The sequence below is a fragment of the Bos indicus x Bos taurus genome, chromosome 8 (assembly GCF_003369695.1).
Source record: "Bos indicus x Bos taurus breed Angus x Brahman F1 hybrid chromosome 8, Bos_hybrid_MaternalHap_v2.0, whole genome shotgun sequence".
Taxonomy (NCBI): Eukaryota; Metazoa; Chordata; class Mammalia; order Artiodactyla; family Bovidae; genus Bos; species Bos indicus x Bos taurus.
Window position 1 is genome coordinate 99,924,997 of NC_040083.1, and position 20,666 is coordinate 99,945,662.

Genomic DNA, 20,666 nt, shown 5'->3' on the forward strand with positions numbered 1-20,666 from the left:
CATATCCCCTGCCCTTACACACATTAATGAATATATAGAATTAACCTTTGATATTAATCACGTTAGACCTTAGGCTAAGTAAATTCTTTCCTTAACTAAAACCCACTACACCCTCACCCTGTAGGAATGTAACTTTATTTGGGTGGCGTCTGTTTTGAGAATAATCAGCCCTGGAGAAATAAGTGTCCTGATTGACTGACCGCTGTCACAAGGAGAGGGTCGTAAATTGTCAGCAGGCCCCCCTGGCCAGAAGATGATGTAACACCCCTAAGACCTCTGTATACATTTGTATGAAGCACCTGACTTTGATAAAAGTCAGGACTGCTGACCCCGTGTGACTTTTGCATAACATCTCAGTGTATAAAAGTAGACCATGGAAAATAAAGAATTGGGATCAGTTTCTCGAAATACTGGTCTCCCCATGTCGCTCTCTCTCTCACTCTGGTTGAGTCTCCATCTGGAGCGCGGAACCCACCATGCTTACTAATTATGCCTGGGCTTCTAAGATCCGACCGGGGAGGCCTCAGTGTCTCCTCTCCTTCGGGAGAACGGAAGGACGCCTGCAGCCTACGTAAGTGGTGCAAACTTCTTGTCTTGAAGTTTTAATGGTCTCCCGCGTAAACCAAGCTACTCAGCCTCTTTTCTCCACTGAATTTTCCTACTGAGCTATCCTCATCCTATTACTCTTTATATCTTTGATAAAATATTTAAATAAATAGGTCGCCGACGCCGTCCCTGCTTCGAATACCCTGGATCAGCCGGGGCAGGACCCTGGCACTATAAGATAGGAATTTCTGGTACTATTTACAGATGAGAACTCCAAAATTAAAGAAGTTAGGGCACCAGCTAAAGAAGTTGAGGATTAGGACATTTTGAGGATAGAATTCAAACCCAGGAGGGTAGGATATTGGGCAGGAAAGATGCATTACGTGTGTTAAGAAGTATCAAGAGTTCTAAAAAAATGAAGGAAATAATGCTATTATTTTAATAATATTATTATTAACAAATAATGAAATAATGCTATGAATGAAATAACGCCATTCGCAGCGACTTGCGATGATCATACTAAGTGAAGTAAGTTAGACAAAGACAAATATCATATGATATTGCTTATATGTGGAATCTAAAAACAGGGTGTAAATGAACTTATTTACAAAACAGAAACAGACTCACAGACACAGAAAACAATTTTACAGCCACTAAAGGGGAAGGGGCTGTTGTTCAGTTGCTCGTTGTGTCTGACTCTGCAATCCCATGGACTGTACCACACCAGGCTCCCCTGTCCTTTACTATCTCCTGGCATTTGCTCAAACTCATGTCCATTGATTAATGATGCCATCCAACCATCTTATCCTCTGTCACCCCCCTCTCCTCCTGCCTTCAATCTTTCCCAGCATCAGTGTCTTTTCCAATGAGTTGGCTCTTCGCATCAGGTGGCCAAAGTATTGAGCTTCAGCATCAGTCCTTCCAATGAATATTCAGGACTGATTTCCTTTGGATTGATTGGTTTGATCTCCTTGCTGTCCAAGGGAATCTCAAGAGTCTTATTCAGCACCACACTTTGAAAGTATCAATTCTTCGGCAGTCGGCTTTTTTTATAGTCCAGCTATCACATCCATACATGAATATTGGAAAAGCTATAGCTTTGACTATATGGACCTTTGTTGGCAAAGTGATATCTCTGCTTTTTCATATGCTATCTAGGTTTGTCATAGCTTTTCTTCCAAGGAGCAAGTGTCTTTTAATTTCATGGCTGCAGTTACTGTCCTCAGTGATTTTGGAGCCCAAGAAGATAAAATCTGCCCGTTTCCATTTTTTCTCCATTTGCAATGAAGTGATGGGAGCAGATGCCATGATCTTAGTTTTTTGAATGTTGAGTTTTAAGTCAGCTTTTTCAATCTCCTCTTTCACCACCACCAAGAAGCTCTTTGATTGCTCACTTTCTGCTATTAGAGTGGTATCATCTGCATATCTGAGGTTGTTGATAGTTCTCCTGGCAATCCTGATTCCAGCTTATGATTCATCCATCCCAACATTTCACATGATGTACTCTGCATATAAATAAGCAGGGTGACAGTATACAGCACTGACATACTCCTTTTCCAATTTTGAACTAGTTCGTGTTCCATGACCAGTTCTAACTGTTGCTTCTTGACCTGCACACAAGGTTTTTCAGGAGGTAAGTAAGGTGGTCTTCAATAATTCTCATCTCTTTAATAATTTTCCAAAGTTTGTTGTGATCTATACAGTCAAAGGCTTTAGTGTAGTCAATGAAACAGATGTTTTTCTGGAATTTTCTTGCTTTTTTGTATGATCCAGCGAATGCTGGCAATTTGATCTCTGGTTCCTCTGCCTTTTCTAAATCCAGATTGAACTCTGGAAGTTCTCAGTTCACATACTGCTGAAGCCTAGCTTAAAGGATTTTGAAAATTACCTTGCTAGCATGTGAGATGAGTGCGATTGTGTAGTAGTTTGAACATTCTTGGGCGTTGCCTTTCTTTGGGATTGGAATGAAAACTGACCTTTTCCAGTCCTGTGGCCACTGGTGAGTTTTCCAAATTGGCTGACATATTGAGTGCAGCACTTTGACAGCATTGTCTTTTAGGATTTTAAAGAGCTCAGCTGGAATTTCTCCACTAGCTTTGTTCATAGTAATGCTTCCTAAGGCCCACTTGACTTCACAGTCCAGGATGTCTGGCTCTAGGTGAATGACCACACCACTGTGGTTATCCAGGTCATGACAGGGTTAATCAAGGTTATCCAAGTCATGAAGGGAAAGGAGGGGGAGGGAGAAATTAGGAGTTTGGAATTAACAGATACACAGAAATATATATATATATATATATATATATAATAGCATAGGGCACTGCATTCAGTATTTTGTAATAACTTATAATGGAAAAGAATTTGAAAAAGATTATATACAGACATGTGTAACTGAGTCACTTTGCTGTCCACCTGAAACTAACACTGTAAATCTAGTATATGTCAGTAAAAGAAAAAAATGAAACAGCAAATGCTTATGTATATTAAAATATTAAAAAAAAAACCCACAAAGACATGTCAAGAGTTGTCACAAGGCTGCAAGAGAAGCTGCCAGACTGCTATGTATCAGCCCGGTGCCAGCCCACAGGTTCTCCAGTTGTGTTTTCAGGACCAGCAGTATTGCCATCAGCAACATCTGGAAAACTGTTAAAAATGCAAATTATCAGGCGTCACCCCAGAGTCAGATCCTCTAAGGTGGGCCCTGTTTGTACCATGCCTGCTAGGTGGTTCTGCTATCCGCTCAAGTTGGAGAACTACTGTGAAATACATTTTCTATTCCAAAGCCCATTAATGGATAGTTTAGAGACTCGACAATGCGGAGAAAAATACGTATTTTAGATTTAACATCCTGCCCATTCCTAGAAAAGTGTGATTTGAAAATCTATTCAAGTGAATCCTGGTCAGGCAGGTTTTAGCCTAGTTCTGGTAAGTGTCTCTTTATGTTTGGATTTCAAATTAAATAAGAAAAAAAATTTTTAAATAGCAACACAGAAGTTGATGACCATGATAAGACAGAGATCTAAATATTTACATGTAAATTACGTGATTGAAAATAATCTCAGGAAGATGAGAAAATTTCATTCCCCACTAAGTAAATTCACTGGCTCGCACGTGTCCACTTACTTTCACATTTGGCGCTTGTCTGTGTCCACGTCTCGTCGGGGTTGCATGTGATGGTGCTCTGGCCCCGGAGCAGGAAGCCTTCCCTACACTTGATAGACACGTTTTGATCGACATAGAACTCCTTTTCAGAAAGCACAGCATTCTCAGGGATCACAAATGGGACAGGGCATGGATTTGCTGTGAAAAAGAAAAGAAAATGCTTACTGGTATTTTCTCTCCTTTTTTAGTTTGTTTCTTTGAAGGCAGAGTATGAACTCTGCCAGAGTTGAGTTCCCAGTGATGATACTTCAAATATATAGAACTTCAAACATTAAATAGACTTAGTTTGCATCCCCATGGAATTATTTGTCAGGATAAAATAGGTAAGATGATACTTCAAAATATAGAACTTCAAACATTAAATAGACTTAGTTTGCATCCCCATGGAATTATTTGTCAGGATAAAACAGGTAAGATCTGAAAACATCAAGCTATTCAACCACTAACGCGTGGTCCTAAAATTCTAAGATGGCAAATTAAAGGCTTGTTCACAACTGCAGCCCTTCACCAGTGAAACCAAAGCTGCGCTAGAAACCAAGGAGTATATCAAATATCCCCTTCATGTTTGAAGACTATTAAGAACATGGGATGAACGCTTCCTACTGTCCCTGTACTTTCTTTTACTGAACATCCTTCAGAAGGATGAGCCAGAGAAAAGTCAGACATTTCTCAGAGAGCTGAATATAACTTTAGACCCACACTACTCTATCAGAGCATCAGAGCTGAAATTATAGAGTTTCCCAGGCTTTTTGGTAAAAATGGACTCATTTTTCTTCGGGTCTGAAGGAAAAACAGGAAGTGTGCTTTTAGTGTAAGACTGTGATGCACATACAACACCAATTTCACGCAATTTCAGTTTTTCTAATTTTCAATGGGCACAAACGAAGTCTTTGTTTGTAAGAAGGGTGTCAGCTGACTTCCAAAGGTTTGATTAATGTGTTGTAATACTTTAAACAATAGCTAGAGTTTTCTCAATTTATACCTTGCTTGGGAATATTGTTTTCATTCCAGTGGCTATAGCTAATTATCTTCATACACTATATTTATGTTTACTTTATTATATTAATATTGAACATCAAATATATTTTCTTTCATTACTCCTATCACATGCAATTCATTATACATTTATGTCAAATTTTTTTAATTAAGTTGCATTTTCTGTGAGTGTTTTTGGACTTGTACTCATCTAAGGAATCTTATGAAAGCTGATTCTCAGACAGGCTATTTTATACAATACAGTTGATTTTTAAAACACCCCATAGTATTCGGCTTGGATATGCACAGATTTCTTTCTCTGGGCCAATCTCACTTATCAATGGAGTTTCTACTATGTTTTAGACATCCGGGGAAACTGAATCTGATTTAAACCCCTTCTATGGTCAACACACACGTTTGCAGAGAGGAACAGGGTGGCTCCAAGTCCCATTTTCTGTGCAGGAAGCCTCGGGCGCCCCTTCAAGGCTGTAGCCTCTGTTGCAGGAATATATCACGCTGGGCCCAGCGGTACTGTTTTCAACTTCAGCTTTCCCATTCAGAAACTTAAGTGGAGCTTCACACATGATCTCTAAGAAGAAAAAGCAAAGCCTCATCTTAAATGATTCTCCCAACCCTCTTCTTTATACAAGGAATTTAGATCACTTATTTGATAATTTAGAAAGAAAAAACCACAGAGAATAACAGGATTCACAAACAGTGTTCTATTACTATCTTGCATTCCAGAGATAGAAGCTATACAAACCATTATCATTGTAGTTTGAATTAAACCTGCTGCAAAATGGAAACAATCCCTTCACCAACCCCAGAAAGAAAGAAGGAAACTGAAATAGCTCAGTCGTGTCAGACTCTTTGCGACCCCATGGACTGCAGCCTGCCAGGCTTCTCCGTCCATGGGATTTTCCAGGCAAGAGTACTGAGTAGGTTGCCATTTCCTTCTCCAGGGAATCTTCCCAACCCAGGGATCAAACCCAGGTCTCTCACATTGCAGGCAGACGCTTTACCCTCTGAGCCACCAGGGAAGCCCCCACCGTAGCAGTTTCCTATTTCAGACACGTTTCCTTTTCATTCCCCTCTTCCCTCCTCCGTACATACATTCACTTTTGATCATGCACTGTTTGATCATGAACGACTGAAACAAAAAAAATGCTATTATCTGGAAAACCCATTGATGTGAGTATTGAGATGTTACTCAATGTTTATGTACGTCTTTCTGTATGCACACACATAGAGTTCCCTTTTAGAGCTACAAAGTCATACTCTCCATTGAACATTAGCCATATAATATTGTTTAAAAGACTTAGGATGCCTATTGCATACAAAATCAGCTCATTAATCTACATTCAAAACAAAGTGAACAAAACTCAGGTAACCCATGTCCTAGTGTTAGCTTGCCACTAACTTCATTTCTGATACTGGGCAGGTCACGTCCCTTCTCCTAGTTCATTCTTTCTCATTGGTTAACCGAAGCGGGTAGACTAGATTATCCAAGAAGTCTCTTCTGGTTTGAAAATTTGATAACTCCTCCAGAATTATTAAGAGAAAAAAAATTTTTAACTTGCCATTTGACTGGTTTGTAACTACTGCATTTAAATACATTGCTTTTTGGCAGAGGAATCATATGAGCCATATCCTAGGAACTGAGTCACTTGAATTCACCCACATCTTGCTAAATAAACTTGGCTGTCCTCATACAATGAATTAATGCAAAATTCCAGCAAAAATGTGAATATTCATTTGTTGGACAGATGTGTCAATGTTAAGAAGATGTCAGTTTTACCCACTACTGTTACCAAGGAAACAGCTCTAAGTCTTCTAAATTATCATTATTTCGGGGGAAACCCACAGAAAGAAGGCAAGTAATCTCAATAATTAGTTTTGAAACAAAATGTTTGCCATTCCAGAGTCAGCAATCTTGTGTTCTGTTCCAATCTAATCATTAATCTCTACCCCAGTTTTTCACTCTTTTATTGTTTTGGTGCCCGTGAGCAAAAGCCCATAAAAGGTTTTCATGCAGCTCATGGAGTCAAAATTGGAAACAACTTGCAAAGAAAATGTGGCCACACTATTATTCCATGTCCTTAGTATCGTTTTGGGACCGAGAGTCATTTGACTTACTTTTGCATGTCGCCACCCCTCCAGTCCACTGTCCGTTCTCCTGACACACCCGTTCTCTGCTCCCCTGTGGATCAATAAAAACCATCACTGACAAGACGATACCTCTATAATGAAAAAATACGAGAGTGCAAAGTCAACTCAGCGGGGATCTGGAAATTCTTGGCACTGGGATGCTAAATGAGTTCATTAAATAAATACAGTTTAAGAAGTGGGTTTAGACTTTCAAAAATGTTGTCATCAAATTACCTCAAAATTCATATTCTGGCTGGCCAGTGTAATTCAGGTACAGACACGGTTTCACTTTCTGCTTAAATGACAACTAATTATAACCGGTAGCAAAGAGCGATGTAGACTGTGTCCAAAATGTCTGAGAGGTCTATCTGCCGAGGATTTTTAAAAAAAATTTTGAATTGAGTTTATTTTTCAGTATCTGAGAGGTACAGCAAAGAAGTGAATTTGTTTATATACACCCTTGGACATGAACTAGGTCAAGATACCTTATTGAGATCAGGATTGAATTTTTTGACAATGTAACTTATCCATTATATCTAAACTTACCCTATTAAGGGCCCAAGCAAGTAAAATTTTAAATATTTTGAGCAAAAATCTTTCTAAAAATTTATTTCCCTGCCTTCTGAAATAAGGGTAAAAATAATATAAAGTTATTTGAAAAACCATTTATAGTTGTTATCCTCAATGGACTTTTGATATATTTTCCAATACCCCACAGCCCTTGGGCGTGGGGTGGGGGTGGGGTAGGGGGAAGGGGGAGGATATCAGCTATTTACCCTCAGAGTTACTCAGCCTAGAGCTGAGCTAGGCTAAGATTATTGTGTTTTTATTTCTGGATACAATTTTTATGCGTCCTCTTTTTTTTGTGGTTTATCTTTTCTTGTAATCACACCTGTTTCTAATGATAACTTTTTCCTATGTTTTAAATTCCTAATTTGCTATGGAACAATTAATAAGATAAATAAAATTCTGTAACATTATGGGTTCTAAGTAGTGTGTTAAGGGGCCTGGCTTTAATTATATGAATTGCAGCACATGGATTTTGTGTGATGTGTTTTCAATCCTCAGAGCTCTTTGGATACACATTCTCAGAGCTAGTTCTAAATGAGCAATATGTCTGAAAAGGAGCTATCACTTCTACTTTGATTTTTATCTGCTCAACTATTGTCTTTCATCCCTAATCTTCTACTACTCAAAGGTATTTTGTTTGAGTTTACTGACAAAGCTTCACCTACAAAAACTCCACTGACATCTATGGAAGGATACTCACCTGACCTTCCAAAAAATAACCGAACCCAAAAAAGTAAATGTTTTAAAAAATATAGATTATCTTTTTCTTATTGAAAAAGTAATATGTGTTGATTATAGAAGGCTTAGAAAACATGAAAGAGAAGTAAAAAATTTTCTAGAATTCTTCATCCAGAGATAAACCCTGTTAATATTTGCTGTACTTTTCCTGTGCTTATATACTTACATATGCAAAGGAAAACATACATTCTAGTTTGTGAACTATTTATTAATTTTTAGCAAGTATATGACAAACTATTGAAGTCAGCTCCCTATTTGGGTATTCCAGAGTGGACTGCTGCTGCTGCTAAGTCGCTTCAGTCATGTCCGACTCTGTGCGACCCCATAGACGGCAGCCCACCAGGCTCGCCCGTCCCTGGGATTCTCCAGGCAAACGCACTGGAGTGGGTTGCCACTTCCTTCTCCAATGCATGAAGTGAAAAGTGAAAGTGAAGTCGCTCAGTCGTGTCCGACTCTTAGCGACCCCATGGACTGCAGCCTACCAGGCTCCTCCGTCCATGGGATTTTCCAGGCAAGAGCATTGGAGTGGGGTGCCATCGCCTTCTCCAAGAGTGGACTACACTCAAGTAGTTAATTTAAGCCAACAGTGTTTTTCTAATTTTTTCCTCCTTTAATATTTTGCATAATAAATATTCTGTTTCAATCATGTCAATTTTTGTTCCAATAAAATTCTATTTTCTGTAGCTATTGCTGTAAAAAGTTGCAAGTTTTACTATTTATTATTTTATGACTTATTATTTACTTTCCCTTCTTTCTTTTTCTCTCTCTATTCCTTTACATATCTTGTTTTTGATGATTAAGCTGGAGTTTTAGATCCAGATTAGCATCAAGTTACTATTTTCAACATAATATATCTGTTTAATCAACAATTAACTTAGATAGCTATATTAATTTTTAGCATCATAGAAACCACTTTACTGCTCATTAACAGCAATTTTAGAACACGATTATCTCATTTTTGTGTTCTTTATTTTGATTTATTACTCAGTTGACTCTCAGTTCAGTTCAGTTCAGTCACTCAGTCGTGTCTGACTCCTTGCGACCCCATGAATCGCAGTACGCCAGGCCTCCCTGTCAATCATCAACTCCTGGAGTTCACTCAGACTCACGTCCATCGAGTCAGTGATGCCATCCAGCCATCTCATCCTCTGTTGTCCCCTTTTCCTCTTGCCCCTAATCCCTCCCAGCATCAGAGTCTTTTCCAATGAGTCAACTCTTCTCATGAGGTGGCCAAAGTACTGGAGTTTCAGCTTTAGCATCATTCCTTCCAAAGAAATCCCAGGGCTGATCTCCTTCAGAATGGACTGGTTGGATCTCCTTGCAGTCCAAGGGACTCTCAAGAGTCTTCTCCAACACCACACTTCAAAAGCATCAATTCTTCGGTGCTCAGCCTTCTTCACAGTCCAACTCTCACATCCATACATGACCACAGGAAAAACCATAGCCTTGACTAGATGGACCTTTGTTGGCAAAGTTATGTCCCTGCTTTTGAATATGCTATTTAGGTTGGTCATAACTTTCCTTCCAAGGAGTAGTTGATTGTAGGGATTTATATTTCAAGATGATCACATGTCTAGTGACATTTGGGGGATTTAGATGTCTCAAAAACATTGGTAATCCTCATATAAAAATGATAACATTTACAGAGTAGGAAAACTGACCATGATTTATATTAGTTATCTTAATTGCTTTGTCTGACTTTGGTAATCATATGAATACTAGGAGTAATGACAGTTACTACCCTCTATTGAGCTCAGACATTGTATAAAGTGTAGTACTTGCCACTTTCTTTTATCGCTAGTCCTTATAGTAACTTTGTAAAGGTGGTTATCACATACTGGACAGGATGAAACAGAGGCTCAGAGAGGTTCCCCAGCATCTTTACATCCAGCAAAAGCAGAGAGCATGCAACAGAGGTCTGCTGGGACTAAGTCCCTCTTCTTTCCCAGCCACTGACCTTTGGTACTGGGGGAACTTGTTAAGAAATGCAAAAATTCAAAAGTTCTTTTTATGGTAAGACTTTCCCCTAATGGTATGTTTTTCCATTGAGAGGCATAATGTCTGGCTCCATTATTATTATTATTATTATTATTATTATTATTTTTGACATCAGTAGCCATGCTGATGAAAACCTAAATCCATTAATTCATAAGAGTTGCAAATTCTGAGATTTGAATTCTATCGTTATTGACTAGAGTTCATCTACTATTTGGTTATCTAGTCATTCAGTTGGGGTTCTCTGGTGGCTCAGCTGGTAAAGAATCTGCCTGCAATGCAGGAGACCTGGGTTCAATCTGTGGGTTGGGAAGATCCCCTGGAGAAGGGAAAGGCTACCCACTCCAGTATTCTGGCCTGGAGAATTCCAGGGACTGTATAGTTCATGAGGTCTAAAAGAGTCATTCAGTTAGCCTTGAAAAGATACTTTTCCTCTTTTTGATGTACTTTCAAAATAATGGATTTGCCCATGGGAATCCCCTAAAAGTTACCAAATAATCTTTTAGTATCATTATGAGTCTGTCATTCATGACGTATTTGATGTGTCCATTAAAGTTACTGATGCTAAAAAGGTTTCATCTTGGCCATCTTGGGAGCCTTATCCAATTGGCTCCTGAGGTCTTTTTAAAAAACTTTAGTATTTTTGGCTTTGCTGGGTCTTTGTTGCTGCACTGACTTTTCTCTAGTTGAGGTGAGAGGGGGTTACTCTCTAGTTACTCTCTAGGTTTTTCATTGCAGTGGCTTCTTTTGTTGCAGAGCATGGGCTCTGGAGTGAGAGAGTTTCAGAAGATGCAGTTCCTGGTCTCTAGAGCAAAGGCTCAGTAGATGTGGCACACAGGCTTAGTTGTTATCCTGGCATGTGGGATCATCCTGTCCCTGGGACTGAACCCATGTCTCCTGCGTTGGCAGGTGGATTCTTTACCTCTGAGCCACCAGGGAAGTCCATCTCCTGAGTTTTCTTTTTTTTAAATATATTGCCTTTGATAGATTCCCTCCTATCTCATATGATAAAGATTTTCTAGGCTAATTTTTTACATACCCTGTTCCAGACCTGGATTTGATTATTTTTGTAAATAACTGGACATAAATATTTAGAGACAGTCTCTCAGGTGCTTCAAACATGTAGCTTGGAATAATAACAGTTGCTATAACATCTCTTTCAATTTTGTGGTTACCACTGGGATATTTCCAAAAATTTTAAGGTAAATCATCCACTTCCTCAAATTTAATGACCCATCAGTTTGCTTTAGATTTTATACCACTTTTCTTCTTAACAAATGCAAGGTTAGTACTCTCACATGAAGAACAACTGAGTTTCAAAACCAGAAAAGCTCTCCAACTGCCATCAACCATTACATTATCATCCTTTTCTCCCCTAAAAAAGAATCTTTTGAGGAAATAAAACAAGATCCACATAAGCCTAGTTTCATCTTTCATGGACCTTGCTTATGAAAATTCTCTGATTCTATGGTCAGCAGGAAAATAATGGAACACACCATACACATTAACAAATCTTTGGCAATGAACACTTCTCAAAACCTGCATTTAATACCATTATAACAACAAAAACAGGGAATAAAGCTTCCTGAAAAATCAAAGGGCAACATTATACAATATAAAAAAGGCCTCTTATATTTCAAGTTTGACGATATGATCATGTTTTGATGGCAGCATTCCCACCAGAGTAAATTGGTGCTGCTAATAGGATTTCAATATTACAAACCAGGCAGGCGTGATCTTGAGACCCATCATTTGGTTAAAACAGCTCTGGGGATTTTTTTTTCAGGCTATACCTGCCTTGAGGGAATCTGGCATCTCAATAAAAAACCCTCCAAGGTATTTGAGCCTGTGGCTTGAGGAAATTCTAGCTGTGCATACTTAAATCCCTGTAGACACTGCCCCATGGTGACAGATTATGCAAAATATGGTTAACAGGAGGCCAAAACATAGGTTTAAGTGACCAACTAAAGTAACAATGTCAGTCTTGGGCAGGTATGTAAACTCCATTTTTTTCATGGCTTTGGTTTTTTAATTTGAAACTCATTCTGCTTTTTAAAGTTATAAGTCACTTTAAATACTTCCAAGAAAAGGTTAAGCTATAAGGCAACAATGTATAAAAAAAGTGTAAAAAAGTCTTTTAGGACTCAAATCAGTGAGATAAAATGGTGTAATACTAAAAATATTCCTACTGCTACTGCTACTGCTAAGTCACTTCAGTCCTGTCCAACTCTGTGCGACCCCATAGACGGCAGCCCACCAGGCTCCCCCGTCCCTGGAATTCTCCAGGCAAGAGCACTGGAGTGGGTTGCCATTTCCTTCTCCAGTGCATGAAAGTGGAAAGTGAAAGTGAAGTCGCTCAGTCGTGTCTGACTCTTAGTGACCTCATGGACTGCAGCCTGCCAGGCTCCTCCGTGCATGGGATTTTCCAGGCAAGAGTACTGGAGTGGGGTGCCATTGCCTTCTCTGAAAAATATTCCTAAGTATATTGGAAAAACAAATTAATTCTAGTTAAACAATTTGTTTGCTTACCTCTAATTCATAGCCAGTTTCACAGTGATAAGTAATCGTGCTTTCAAAGTTGTATTCACTGCCAAACACAAATCCATGTTCTGGACTTTCAGGTTTCCCACAAGAAATTGGACTGCAGGATTCATCAGAAAACGGGGGCTCCCAGGTGCCATCAAGCTAAATAACAAATTATAAGTTACACTTAGGAATTAGTGCACATGAATGGGTGTGAGTGAGTGTGCACTCAGTCATGTCCGACTCTCTGCGACCCCATGGACTGCAGCCCGCCAGACTCCTCTGCCCATGGGATTTTCCAGGCAAGAATACTGGAGTGGGTTGCTATTTCCTCCTCCAGGGGAAATGGCACATTAATGAAGACGTCTGGAAATACCGCTAACATAACAGGATAATCCTCAAATGACAGTCAAAGGATCTAGAACTTGCTGCTACTACTGCTACTTATCTTTGACATTAAGAAGCACACGTTAATTATCAGATGGTCATCAGTAAACAATTTTAGACACTTCTAAAACTCATAAAACAAGCATTTTCTTCCTAATAGAATCATTAAAAAAAAATCAAGAACATGAACAAGTATGTCTTCATTATGATGAGAACTGTATGGTAGATACAAATATTCCATGACTTAATACACCCTTATATTTTACATAATTCTACATTTTAATCTAAAGCTGATAAGAAATAGACACGTTCAGGCATACCACCCAAAGTCTAAAAAGATGGCTTCCTTTTCTCCATGTCAACACGAATACTTGAAAACATTCTATGACATATTGTGAGCAAGTCACAAAGTTAAAAAAATAAAAAAACAATAACACACACAGAGACATTACTTTGCCAACAAAGGTCTGTGGAGTCAAAGCTATGGTTTTGCCAGTAGTCATGTACGGATTCGAGAGCTGGACCATAAAGAAGGCTGAGCACCGAAGAACTGACGCTTTCAAACTGTGGTGCTGGAGAGTCCCTTGGACTGGAAGGAGATCAAATCAGTTAATTCTAAAGGATATCAACCCTGAATATTCATTGGAAGGACTGATGCTGAAGCGCCAATACTTCAGCCACCTGATGCAAAGAGCCAACTCATTGGACAAGATCCTGATGCTGGGAAAAACTGACGGCAGGAGAAGAAGGGGGTGATAGAGGATGAGACGGTTGGATGGCATCATTGGCTCGATGGACATGAGTTTGAGCAAACTCCGGGAGATAGTGAAGGACAGTGAAGCCTGGTGTGCTGCAGTCCATGGGGTCGTAAAGAGTTGGACATGACTAAGTGACTGAACAACCAAACACACACACACATTTACTTTATTCCCCCACCACCACAATTAGTATTAACATTTTCCAGTCTTCTTTTCGGGTGTACAAAGAGGTGCACACAGATGTTTCCCTTGAAGACAGTTATTCTCTGCTAATGTTGTATTGTTTTCTTTGAGGAAATAGCATATGAGTTGAATAGCATTTGAAACAGGACTTCAGACTAAACCCTTTATTCTACAGATGAGCCAAAAGTAATTTTATATATTTAATATACACCTGTCACATAATTAACCATTCCCCTAGTGTTGGAAATATACATTATATCTAATTTTTCAATGCTGTAAATAATGCTTCAATAAATATGTCTTGCACAGATTATTCTAGGTATTACTATTAACTTTCAAAAGCTACACAGTGTTATTTTCTTTTGATGTATCTGGAGTTTATTTTAGCATATATTAATTTTCCCTAGTGGGAAAAATTGTCATGATTCCTTTATTAGGATCTGCTTTTGACAATTTCTTCCATTTCATTCACTTCTCCTTCTAAAAAATTTCACACTAATGCCATGCTGATATGTTGTTGTTCAGTCACTAAGTCGTGTCTGACTCTTTGCAACCCTATGGACTACAGCACACCAGACGTCCCTGTCCTTCACTGTCTCGTGGAGTTTTCTCAAACTCATGTCCATTGAGTCAGTGATGCCATCCAATCATCTCACCCTCTGTTGTTCCCTTTTTCTCCCGCACTCAATCTTTCTCAGCATCAGGGTCTTTTCCAATGAGTAGGCTCTTTGCATCAGGTGGCCAAAGTATTGGAGCTTCAGCTTCAGCATGAGTCCTTCCAATGAAGGTTTAATTCAGGGTTGATTTCCTTAAGGATTGACTGGTTTGATCTCATTGCAGTCCAAGGGACTTCAAGAGTCTTCTCCAGCACCACAATTCAAAAGCGTCAATTCTTTGGTGCTCAACCTTCTTTATAGTCCAACTCTCACATCCATACATGACTACTGGAAAAACGGTAGCTCTGACTATATGGACCTTTGTCAGCAAAATGTCTCTGCTTTTGAATATGCTGTCTAGGTTTGTCATAGCTTTTCTTCCACGGAGCAAGTGTCTTTTAATTTCATGGCTGCAGTCATCTGACAATCCAGCACTGGATTAGGAATGCCATGCTGATAGAAGCTAAGCAATTCTAAGTAACTTTATAAAGTGACATAAGCAGAGGCAGAATTCGACTCCAATTTGTGTCTTCTGCCTCTGCTCTTCTCCTAAAACCAGAAACATACGTGGTAACAGTCAGGGCTCATTTCTACACAGACTGTCTATGTGCAAAGCATTCACACGGTTAATCCGTCATGAATCTTTTGTTATAGATATCTGAACATTTTATCTATCTTTGGTACTTCTCACGTACCCTTGGCACTTTATTTTTAAAAATGAGAATATTGGAAAGAAATATATGTTTTTATATTTCTGTGAAAAAACTCCTCAAATTCTTTGACAGGATTGGAAACTTGAGGCGTTTTCTCTTTTCAGGATAACAAGATACTGCCTGTGTGGATATATCTATATCTATATCCACATACTTATACACACACATACACTTGCACATATATCCACATGCACACACACAGAGCATAATACACACTTACATATATATCCACATACACACACACTCACATATAGTATAATATATATATAGATGAGTTACACTCTACATGTTCTAATTAAGAAAATCTTACCTGACATGTTGATGTATTAACTCCCTCATAGGTATACCCTTCCACACATGACACAGACACTTGCTTATTCACACTGAAATCATCTCCATGAACAAGTATATGTGTTACATTTGTTGGCAGAGGACATTTTTTAGGACTGCAAGAAATTGTCTCAGGGAACCAATGACCGTCTTTCTGACAGGTGAATGTGTCTATATCTGTATCCATCACATAACCTTCTAGACACCTGCAATTGAAAAGAAAAGTGAGTGCCTTAAATGGAGTGTGCTCTAGTTGGTGACTTGTTCTTGGATTCAGGAAGTTGCTACAAAGCTCAGCACACATTTTATATGATATATTAAAATGGACTCAAATGTCAGGGAGATGGTGTTGCCATGCAAAAACACCAGGATAACAATGATCATCAAATCAATCCTCAGTTATTCACATTAAAGAGGAGCCACGTCTAAACTTGCCTTAAATTTTGTTGACATGATTTACCTTTGCTCTGGATGATACCATTATTGAATTCATTTTTATTCTGAAAATACCTAACAGCTCAAGAAATTCTAGACAAGTTTCAAAATACACTCAGATACTAGTAAGAATGTAGCACAATTAGTATTGACTGGGAATCTATTTTGTTCCAAGAACTGTTCTAAGTCCTCTACATAATGTGTGTCTTTTAATCTTGTTTAGTAGCTATCATGTAACAATAGTATTGGTGTTCAAACTAGAGTAAATCTGACTCTAAACACTCAGTGATTTTGAAAACTTTGCATTTTTTTCATTCAACAAATGTTTACAGAATATTTATTAAATTCCACTCACTGTTCTAATTGCTCTACAGATACTAAATCATTTTCATGTCAACTCTATGAATAGGTGTGGTTATTTTTATTCCCATTTTATAGGTGAAGAAACTGACGCCAGAGAGATTAAATAACTTCTCCAGGAAGCAGCAGAGCTGAGATTCCTGCCTAGGGAATCTGGCTCTAGAGGCCCTGCTTTTACCACTATACTGAAACAAATATTAATTAATATTTATTGGGTGGGTATATTTTCAAAATTTCACAAACTACCAGGCTAGGTAACAGTCACAGGTTTGCAAACTTGGAATGATCAGTTTACTAACAAGTGAAGATCTGAAGATTGTCAACACACAAGGAATAACAGGACAGTCTTAGGAAGCAGGTGGTGTTGTGATTTTTCAAGCTATCTGACACATGAACATCCAAAAAGAAAACTGCAAATGCACTTCAAAAGTAAGGAATAATTTTTGTTTTTCTTCTAGGTGCATAACCCACTCTTTCTTAGCTTTCATTTCACTGAAAATCTTCCCTCGGGTCTGTTTCTTACTGCAAGTAAGAGAAAATGAAGGGCTAAAATGTCTACAACAGACAGGCTTAAGAAGAGTTATTATTCATAAAACTTAAGAAGCCAATATGTGAAGAATAATCCTTAATTCCTTCAGAGATACCAACAAAATCTAAATTGATTTAGAGGGCTGAGATATATTTGCACATTACAGGCATTTATTCCAATAAAAATCTAAATTATACATTCATTCCATATTTTCTCATTTTTTTAATACTACATTTTAAATAGAGAATTTTTCAGCAAAAAGTCACCATTTGTGCATTAAATGCTTAGTTTGCTCAGATAGCATAGGTTAGACGTCCTCTTAAGACTATCTCCTTATTTATGTTGAAAGTATGTGACTTTTGACCTGAATTCTTCAGTTTTTGCCCTATTTCCCCAACATTTACATATATGAATATAATTCTTAGGTGATATCAAAGAAATTTATCAGTGTATCATTCAAAAAAGAGCCTATGAGTTAATAGGTATTAAAGCTAGTTAGAGGATCTTGATGGTCCAAGAAGCTCAACAGAATCCGTTAATTATGATAACTGTATTAGAAACTATAATCTGAAAATGTGGAAATTTACTTTTACAAGCCAATCTATGGATAATTATGGGCAGAATAAGGCCCAGTGTTAAAAGCTTCAGTTTTCAGAGAACAGCCCAAAGAAGATGTTTTCTTCCCAACTAGCTTAATTTCTGATTTATCGCTTTTCATTTTACAACCCTTCTGTCTGTGCCCCTTGGAGACTCTGGAACCACGCATGGTCTTACCTGAGCCTCACTTGACTTTCATAGGTGTGTGCTTCTCCAGTTGCCACTGCATTGGAGACAGATGGTGGAGGTCCACAGGACAGGGGCTCACAGACTGGGTAAGGCTGGCTCCATGTCCCTTTCTCTGTACAAATCAGATCTGAACTGCCTTGGATGACATACCCAGGCTTGCAGGTGTAAGTTATTACATTTTCCTCCAATGAACCCCTCTCAACAATGAACGCATTTGGTATCGTTGGAGGAGAACCACAAGAAGGGTGTTCACAGCGTGGGAAGTCAGAGCTCCACTGGCCATCGGCTTCACAGGTGATCTCAGACAGTCCCAGGAGTTGGAAGCCTTTGAAGCACCGAATCTGAGCTGCCTTTCCACAACTGAAATCTGTCCCATTAACAGCTCCACTCTGAATGGTTGGTGGGGAGCACTTGCAAGGCAAGCAGGAAGGGGGGCTGCCACTCCAGGAGCTATTAGAGAGACACTTTCTTGAAGGACTTCCATGGAGCTTATAACCAGGAAAGCACTGGTACTCTATCTGCCCCCCACGATAAAAGGAAAAGCCATTAGGGAAGCCACGGTCAAGATCTTCAGGAGGGCTGCAGTTGACTGGTTTACAGAAAGGAACCTGGGCATCCCAGTTACCATCTGACTGACAGGTGAGTTTGGGGGCCCCGTGTAACGCATACCCATCCTGACAGTGGAACACCACTTCCTTCCCGAAGCCGTAGTCCAGGCCATCCATCACCCCATTTGCCACCTGTGATGGGGGAGCACACCGGACGGGCACGCAGATGGGAGTGTTTCCACTCCAACTTCCATCAGCAAGACAAACACGGCTGCTGGCCCCCTCCAGCAAGAAGCCTGTGTTGCAAGTGTACTGAACCTCTTTCTGGAAGGTATATTCCTCTCCCTTTACCTGGCCGTTGGCTGAGCTTGGGGGTGAACCACAGTCCACGGGAATACAAACGGGCTCATCTCCATCCCACGTTTTATCTTCTTGGCATGTTCTCCTGCTGGTGCCATTCAGCACATACCCAGAATTACACTCATAGTACAACACGCTCAGGTACGAGTAGTTGCTTCCTCGGATGGAGCCATCCGTAACTGGATTTGGTTTGGGGCATGAGATGGCCTCACAGCGTGGGGAAGCACCGCTCCATTCTCTGTTCCTTAGACAAAGTCTGAGGTCAGAGCCCACCAGAGTGTGCCCAGGTTTGCAGCTATACTGGACGGCACTGCCCGTGGTCGTCTCTGTAACGTGCAGAAAGCCATTTTCAGGAGCAACAGGCAGGTCACATTCCATTGAAATGCATGACGGTGCACTGCCATTCCAAGTTCCATCTTCCTGGCAGATCAGCACAGCGTTCCCCAGGAGTTCGTATCCCGGATTACAGCTGTATGAAACCAGGGTGTTGTATGGAAATTTTGCCGAATGCATAGCAGGAGACCCCTTCGTGTTTCCCCAGATTTTAGCCACTGTTCCCAGAGGATGAGGGGGGTGAGGAGTCACATGCGGAACTTCCATCATGTCGTCTTCTTGGTTAAAATATCCCTGACCATCTCTGACCACAGTAGAGTCTCCAAAATCAATGTGAGGGGGGAGACCACAGTCGATGGGTACACACGTCGGGATGGAGCTTGACCATCCCGACTCTTCACAGGTCTGCATGGCGTGACCAGCTACCTGGAACCCAGGGAAGCAGCTGTAGATGATCATGGCACCGTAGCTGTAATCTGCACCTTCTACGAACCCATTCTCAATGGGCTGTGGGGGATCACAGTGGATGGCATTGCAAGATGGGACGTCCACATTCCAATCTCCTGTCTCTAAACAAGTCAAGGCTTTGGGACCTTCGAGCCTGAAGCCTCGGTCACAAGAGTATGTAATGGTTTGCCCGTAGTGTAGCTTTGTGTAAGACAATTTGCCGTTCAAAATCTCCTTGGGCTTTGGGCACTCAATGGGTTTACAGGTTGGTTTTTTCCCGAGCCAGTGACCATTTTCTCCACAAAGACTGGTGGTATTGCCCACCAACTCAAAGCCTGGCTTGCATGTATACAAAGCTGTGCTCAGGTAGGCAAGACCTTGCACATCGATGATGCCATTGAGGATTTCCTCAGGCTGCGGGCATTCTACTGGCACGCATTCCGGCAGTGGAGAGCTCCAGGTACCATCAGCTTGGCAGGAGGTGGTAGGATCTCCTTTTAAGAAAAACCCATCCACACAAGAATACTTGACAGTACTTCCAAAATGAAGAGCAGAAGAAGGAGCAGGGACGCCGAAGGAAATGAGGGGAGGTGGGAGGCACAGAACCATCTTACAAACAGGAAAAGAATCATTCCACTGCTGGGATGGCAAGCATCTCAGGACAGAGCGGCCCTGGAGGACGTGCCCTTCCTTACAGGAAAATGTCACCACTCCCACCTCCGTGGTCAACTCCTTCAATACGAGCTGGTTCTCCAAGAGGGGTGGCTCTGGGCACTTGGCAGGCACACACTTTTGGTTCGGCTTCTTATTCCATTTGCCAGATTTCAGGCATGTCCAAGAATGTTCACCGATAAGCTCGTAACCCTCATTACAGAAAAAGTGAACTTTGGCCCCTACTTCAAAATTTTCTCCTTTTGTGTAGCCGTTCTGGATCGGGGGAGGTTTCCCACAGTTGAGAGGGATGCATGCCAGAGGGGATTCACTGTGCCAGTGGCGATTGGCTTGGCAGACAAACACAGGACTTCCAACTGACTTATAGCCTGGGTTACACTGGTACCTCACTTCACTCTCAAAGGTCCTGCCAGTTGTATGCTGGATAACAGGGAGAGACAATTAAACACAGTTTGTTAACAGATAATATAACTGACAAAATACAATGAATCATAGTAAAGAACTAAAATGCC

General features: G+C 40.1%; 1 protein-coding gene across 1 annotated transcript in view; it reads right to left on the bottom strand.

Annotated features, from left to right (window-relative positions):
• SVEP1 (sushi, von Willebrand factor type A, EGF and pentraxin domain containing 1) overlaps nt 1-20,666 on the bottom strand; it is a 211,963-nt gene that overhangs the window by 16,525 nt on the left and 174,772 nt on the right. The window contains exons 38-43 of the mRNA XM_027550488.1: nt 17,783-20,574; nt 15,665-15,890; nt 12,664-12,819; nt 6,820-6,883; nt 5,099-5,272; nt 3,670-3,846 (exon numbers count right to left, since the gene is read on the bottom strand). Coding sequence (XP_027406289.1) covers nt 3,670-3,846; nt 5,099-5,272; nt 6,820-6,883; nt 12,664-12,819; nt 15,665-15,890; nt 17,783-20,574 — 3,589 coding nt within the window. The remainder of the gene's footprint in view (nt 1-3,669; nt 3,847-5,098; nt 5,273-6,819; nt 6,884-12,663; nt 12,820-15,664; nt 15,891-17,782; nt 20,575-20,666) is intronic.